The following is a 7,052-nucleotide window of genomic DNA, read 5'->3' on the forward strand; positions in this document are numbered from 1 at the left end:
TTCAGTCGGTAACCTCCGTTAAGATCCGTTTGCCCTTTGCCGACGGAATAAGTTTTCTGTCATTAATATATACCGACGGAATACATTAATCCATCGGTAGTTTCCGACGGAATATCATTTCTATCGGTAAATTAAGCGCCGACCCAATTCTTACCGATATCAATATTTTCGTCGGTATTCCGTCGAAATTCTCATTCACTAACGGGATGCCGACGGAATATTCAGTCGTTATTCACGACTATTTTTGTAGTGACTGTACAATTCGAAAAGATTTTAAAAGGTGAAAATGAAAAGATTTTAAAAGGAAAGAAAAGTTAAAAAAATAAGATTCACCCTCTCTGATCATTCAATAACTATATAGGTAGTTTCTTCAGTAATAAGTATTAGAGTCAATTATAGTGAGTATAAAATGTCTCATTGAACATCTAATATCTCCCATGAAAAGGGACACTTGTTAGAGGAAAAGGTCCTTTGTGATTTATCTATCTATATTAACTTGATTTATCTGTCTATATTTAACCTAGGGGTCGACAATATTAAACCGTCTAAACTGAATATTATCACCTTTAACTTCAATATCATAACTATTTCTACATTAATAATAATAATTTTATAGAAAATGAAATAAAAATTAAATTATATAGATCTTGTGTTAGGATCTGGTACAATACCTTTTTAAACTTCTTTTACAAATATTGATAGAGATAAACGAATCTTATTAAATTATGGATAAAAAACTAATAAGTGTTTGATTTTTTGCTATAATTGTTAGTTAATGACCAAATCTAATAAAAAAACCATAAATTAAATCTAATAACCAATTTATTTTTAATTTCTATTTCAAAATATTTAAATCTTTTTTTCCTATATTATATTTATTTGATTAGTTAACAAAATTATATATTTATATATATAAAAACAAAATCTAATAACCAAATTCTTCCTCTAAGATTTATTCTCTAATTACTCTCCTCATCTGTCAAACCCTAACCGCCTGAACCGAGAAGGCGGCAGAGCAGTCTCATCCCGACGCCTGATGACGGACCACAACAACAAGCGCCGGCGTGAACAGGAAGGCAGGCTGGAGGACCGCCTCACTTCCCTCCACGACGACCTCCTTATCTCCATCCTCTCCTTCCTCTCCATCAAGCAGCGCGTCGCCCTCTCCGCTGTCTGCGCCCGCTTTCGCCTCCTCCTCCCCTCCATCCCCCGACTCGACGCTTTCCGCCTCGACGTCAGGCTCCCTTCCGGCGGCGTCGACATCCACCAAGAGCTCACCTTCCCCCGTGCTCTAATCCGCCAATGCCACGTCGTCTTCCGGGATGAAGACGACGACGCCTTTTGGCACTATTTACCCAAGCCCCTCGAGCAGCTACTCGTCGACGATCTCTCCAAGGCGGGCGTGCAAGACCTCATCCTCAAAACCTCCGCAGACAAGGGATGGTTGGATTTTGACGGCAGGGATTGCGGTTTGTTCGGCATCAAGTCGCTGAGGAGCCTCTCCTTGGACAGAATCCGGGTGTTGCAATACTTCGATCGCCGCCCCCTCTCGCCCTTGGGCTGCGCCCTCCTCACCTCCCTCAAAATGGAATTTTGCATCCTTTGCTATGATTTCCTACGCAACCTCTTCGTCTCCTGCCCCTTCCTCGAAACTCTGCAACTCATCTGGTTCAGTTGTATCAAGCACAGACTAAGCATCCACTCCGCCTCCATCAAGAATATAGTCCTTGTCAAGTCGCTCGCCAGCGTCAACGCCATCGACATCCACTGCCCAAAGCTCGAGTCGCTCAAGGTGGAGGTCGTCAACGAGCTGCGCATTGAAGCGCCCAAGGTCCGGAACGCATCATTCCTTCTCGCCCTTAATCCGCCTGCAGATCCTCCAGTTGCGTTGATGAATTTTCTCGGAACTGCATTTCGAAAGCGAAACGCTTGGCTCATGCTGAATTCTAGCAAAACCCCAAGCGTGAGAGCAGATCCATAAAGCCTACGTTCTTAATTTTCATGTATACTCTCTTTGCTCTATGTATAACAAAATTTGCTTCCATTGACAGGTGTTAGCAGAAAAAATCGAAAACGATGAATTTATTTATCCGGACTACAAAGAGAACGCCATGATCTTCAACCTCGATTTCAATCTGCAAAATCGATCGTCAACTATGATATTGACCCAGTTCCTCAGGAAGTGCAATGACTCTAATACTAGATTTAATATACTGGCAGATTCTACGCATATAGAGAGCACCAATGAAGACGATTGTTTGCTCCATGGCTCTACAGAAGTAGAACTCATTGATTTACAAATGAGAATGCCCAAAAGGACATTTGAAGGGTTTCTCTTAAATCAGAAGGAGATGACAGAGGAATTAAAGGAAATGGGATTGCAAATGTTGAGAAGTCGCACCAGTACAAATCAGTTCAAGGATATATTAGCATCTGAGGAGTCTCTATTTCAAGTATCTTCTAGCATTGCAAATTGCATTGAAATGAAATTTTAGTGATTGTTTTTTCTCTTCGTTCAGTATAAATATGTAATTTACACGAATGTGTGCGCCCTTCGTTAAATAATCTAACTAGTAAATTCTTCAAATGTTGGGTTTGAGTCATCTTTTTAATTCCATTAAGTTATAAATTTTAATGTAAATGTTATTAATGATTTTGTTAGCAAGTTGATGAGTTGATGAGTTAATAATTAGTGGTGATAGTGGTTAAAGAAAATTATCAGATTTTAATTAGTAGTGGCAATTAATGATTAAAAAAAAACTCATGTTGAATGTATTTAAAGTAGTACATATGTAGCCCCTAAGGCTGGTTGTGGTGGTAAGAAGCAATGACAGGGATGAATGCAAGAATAATTGATAGAATGAGCTGATCTCTAATTGCCACAATGAGTTTGCCAAGAACGTAATAGAAGAGGTGAGGTGTGAGTTCACTTAGTGTGATCACATTGCAATCTCATTTTTTCCGATATCTTACCAAATTTTAAATTTTTATTAAATAATTTTTTATTATTTATGAAATTATTAAGTTAATTTACCGATAATAATATTTAATTCGTAGACATTGAAAATTTGGAGGTCATATTGGAAGGTCTTGTAGCCGACGTCGGTATTAAAGAGTGTGCTGCCAACGGTGAGATAGAGACAGTTGGTCTACAAGCGCAGTGCTAGGTCATGTTCGAGCGTCTCACGCAAGACCTCAATCTACAGTTGCATGCTTTCGGTGTCAACGTAAGCATATGTCGATGAGGAGGACACGTTGATCCAATCATGACAGCCACGGCCGAGTGCAAACATGTTAACGACTACGCCTCCGGAGGCGAGAGCCTGGCCACAAGCGGTGACCACGAAAGGGCATGCGGACAAGTAAGCGAGGCGAAGGAGGGTGGTGATATGTGAGAAAACAAAGCCACATATGCTTCTTATAATTTTCCCCCTTGACTTGGTGTTTATTTGCCTGGTTGCTTTATTTTTTTTTACTCCGTGACTTTGTACTAGGCATGGAGCCACTCAGGGTTGGTATATATTCCAAAATAGCTCCTGAATCCCTGGGCAGGATGTGGTGCATTTCTTAAGTAACTAGGGTTCAATTCTCAGATATACCTATAGAGATTGAACTAGTGGTGAAGCTAGGCCGCCATGCCAAAAGTCACCGTGCTTTCTGGATTCATTTGGTAAGCGGAATGTGGTTAAAAAATAATAGATATGTAATTAAGTGAATATTATTACAATTAATAGTCAATATTGAATAGTTAGTGGGTTATATACTAGTCTACAAATTGGTCATTTGTTTATCAAGGAAATGCATTGATTTTTAATAGTAACATCGTAGCTAAGTTTCAAGAAGAATGATGACTTCTAAAGTTTTGTACACCTAGTAGTCATTTCTTGATTCTATAGTCACCTGACCATGAGCATGTTTTGGAGAATTATTAAGGTCCAAACAATACTAAAAGATCATAATTTCTCAAATAGCAGAACCAACAAAAATATTATTTTTATATATGTGCAAAAGATGGAGCATGAGATGTTGAAATTGAAAGATCTTGAAATAAAGAATTATTTCTTTCGAGCTATTAATTACTCAATCTTAGAAGGCATTTACTGTGAGGAGTTAGTGGACTATAATTAAGGAATCAATGGGCTATGTATTGGCTTATAAATAGACTATTTGTTTATCAACGAAATGCATTGGAATTTTTGGTTTATCCTCCTTGTCTATTCTCAATCTTTTACTATCGTGCAACATTAATCGATGCAGTTCATGCATTATTTTGATCAATTTGTTGGAACTTATTATTTGAGAGCCGCAAACTTCTTGACTAATAGATAACCTTTAATAGTCATTAATGTTTATGAAATCTGCCAATGAGATTGATTCTAAGATAGAGGTAATGAAGTGAATGCTTGCTATACAACATATAGTCTCACCTACTGGTATCGAAGTGGAAGTTTAGTAGTACCTATACAACATATAGTCTCACCTGCATATACAAGAGCAGACATAAGAACGTTTGCACGAAGTTACTTCCAAGCTCAATTCGCTGAGAGTGCAGTGGACAATAGAAAGTATGAAAAATAGAGTTTCATTAACATTAGTCTCTAAATGACAAAATGTAACTAGTATTTATAGATATGAGATGAGATATATATGTGTAGATTGTGATCATGACCTTTGAAAAGTTATGGACCATCCAACCATTTCAAACATTAATCATATAACAACCTCTAATTATAGTGTCAGAAAGGCAGTCTCCATTAATGTCAACCGTTCAACCATTACAAGCTAGAAATGATGATTGTGAAGAGGTTGTTGCAGAGATTGTAGGCCTTTTAGTTTGTGGCTAATAACAACATGGGTGGAAGTACTTCTATCTAAAGAAGATCGAGAGAGAGCTAGGGGAATCGAGCTTGAAGGGGAGAGCTTGAAAAATTAAGCTTAAAGTGGAGAGTTAGGAGAATTGAGCTCATCAACACAATTGATGGCATTCACTTCCCAACCTCTAGAAATATAGAAAATTGAGCTAAGAAAGGGTGAGTTCAAAGAAGAAAACGTGGAGAGCTTAAGAAACTGAGCTCGGAAGTAAGAGCTCGAATAATTGAGCTTAGATAATCTATGCGACATCAACCCTAGATCGTATCGTCTATCTTTTCATCAACTGATGCGGTAGATTTCACATGCTCGTAGCTAAGTATTTCTTGGATGTTGATGGTCAAGCACTCTTTGTTCTTTCCATATCAAGTTAAATGGTATTTTGTTCAAGGACAACACATGGTCAGAGGGTACCGGTCTTATCCTGATAAGGTTCCTCTGAAACTTAAGTGAAATTTTAAGAATTTGGAAATAACTAAACAAAAGAGATGATTATACGAGAGTGAACATTCTATCCTCTAACTGTTGCCTATCTTTTATACTTTTTCGTATAACAGAATATATTTTGAAATTTAAATACTTCCTTCGTAGTAGTCACCGAACACCATTATTATCTTTCCATTTAGCAACTATCCCATGAGAGCATTTGCAACGCACATGTTAATTTGATGTTATAACATCACTTCGCCGTTTAAAGCATTACAGAGGGGTGCTATAACACTCTCCCACTTGAATGCGTTCAAAGTTTTGAACATGTACAAGCAAACATGGTGTGGGTCAGGCTGGTCCACCCTGTTGGTGCAACATCCCTCAGGTCAAGGTTGACCTGGTTGACCAAGCTTGAGTCTTGGTTTGGGTTTCGATGTTTGACAATGCAAGGTTGATTGAAGAAGAGTCAAGTAGATCAAGGATGACCGGATACTTGACTGGGATGTTAGGCAGAAGGAAATACCTAGTGAGTGAAGCTAGGCAGGAGGAAAATCCTGGTGAGTGAAGCCAGGTGAAAGACCTAGTGAGTGAAGCTAGGCAATTGGGAAGTCCTAGTGAGTGAAGCTAGGCGGGAGGAAAATCCTGGTGAGTGAAGCCAGGTGAATGACCTAGTGAGTGAAGCTAGGCAATTGGAAAGTCCTAGTGAGTGAAGCTAGGCAAGAGGAAAATCCTGGTGAGTGAAGCCAGGTGAAAGACCTAGTGAGTGAAGCTAGGCAATTGGGAAAGTCCTGGTGAGTGAAGCCAGGCAAGAGAAATCCAGATGGGTCAAGGTTGACCAGACATCTTGTGAGAGTCCAAGTAGGTCAAAGGGATTGACCGGATACTTGGCACGAGAAAGAAAAGTCCAAGTAGGTCTTAGGGAGTGACCGAATACTTGGCAAGAAGAGAAAAGTCCAAGTCCAAGTCCAAGTGGGTCAAAGGGATTGACCAGACACTTGGTGAGAGAGTCCTAGCTGGTCAAGGGTGACCAGATGCTAGGTCTTATGTACCAACAAGTCATGGTTGACTAGATATTGGTTTAGGGGCTTTGGACTTGGTTTTGGGCAAAAACCAAGATCTGGATTGATCAGTCGATTGATCCAGCAGGTTTGGATTGATCCGTGGATCGATCCAGCAGATCTGGATCAATCCGCCGATCGATCCGGTGAGTCCCCACGAACAGAACCCCTCTGGATCGATCGGTGGATCGATCCAGAGGTCCCAATCGATCAGTGGATCGATTGGGACGCTGCTGCTTCGCGCGATAAGCACTGGATCGATCCGTGGATCTATCCAGGCGTTTTTCCAGAGCACAGAGGCGCTCTGGATCGATCCGTGGATCGATCCAAAGCCTCCCCGATCGATTGGGAGCATTCCAATCGATCGGGATTCGACCGTTAGCGTCGATTTAAGCCGCAGGCGTTCATTTCCTTCGGCATCTCTTCACCGATTCATTCGAGATTCATCACAGCTCCTCCCCAGCACTCTCTAAGCTCCTCACCGCCAGTTCTTGAAGATTCTTGGAGGTTCATCCAAGTCAAGAGGTGAGTTGCAATGAGAAGAAGAAGAAGCTAGGGTTTTTACTGCATCTTTTGTAAGCCTTTGCTTATTCTTTACTACCCTTTCTTCTACTTGTATTGAGAGTCTTGTAGGGCTTCTCCACCTTCGGTAGTTACCGAAAAGGAGTGTTTATTAGTGGAGGTGTGTGTGTGCGT

The 7,052-nt window shown here is 40.2% G+C and overlaps 1 protein-coding gene across 2 annotated transcripts; it reads left to right on the top strand.

The window, feature by feature from the left end:
• The first annotated feature begins 953 nt into the window (after positions 1–953).
• Positions 954–2,570, top strand: LOC122040275. Of its 2 annotated transcripts, none has more exons than XM_042599602.1 (2): positions 954–1,963; positions 2,052–2,570. In XM_042599602.1, the coding sequence occupies exons 1-2, from the start codon at positions 1,037–1,039 to the stop codon at positions 2,493–2,495; spliced, it is 1,371 nt and encodes a 456-aa protein (XP_042455536.1). In that variant the 5' UTR covers positions 954–1,036; the 3' UTR covers positions 2,496–2,570. The 2 variants fall into 2 exon arrangements, with proteins under 2 accessions (XP_042455536.1, XP_042455537.1); XM_042599603.1 differs by having other exon boundaries at positions 954–1,831.
• The last annotated feature ends 4,482 nt before the right edge of the window (positions 2,571–7,052 follow it).

Source organism: Zingiber officinale, chromosome 2A (genome assembly GCF_018446385.1).
Source record: "Zingiber officinale cultivar Zhangliang chromosome 2A, Zo_v1.1, whole genome shotgun sequence".
Classification (NCBI taxonomy): domain Eukaryota; kingdom Viridiplantae; phylum Streptophyta; class Magnoliopsida; order Zingiberales; family Zingiberaceae; genus Zingiber; species Zingiber officinale.

Coding starts and splice junctions, on each gene's coding strand:
- LOC122040275 (XM_042599602.1), top strand. CDS start 1,037: ATGACGGACCACAACAACAAGCGCCGGCGTGAACAGGAAGGCAGGCTG. Junction 1,964..2,051: donor ATTCTAGCAAAACCCCAAGC/GTGAGAGCAGAT, acceptor TTCCATTGACAG/GTGTTAGCAGAAAAAATCGA.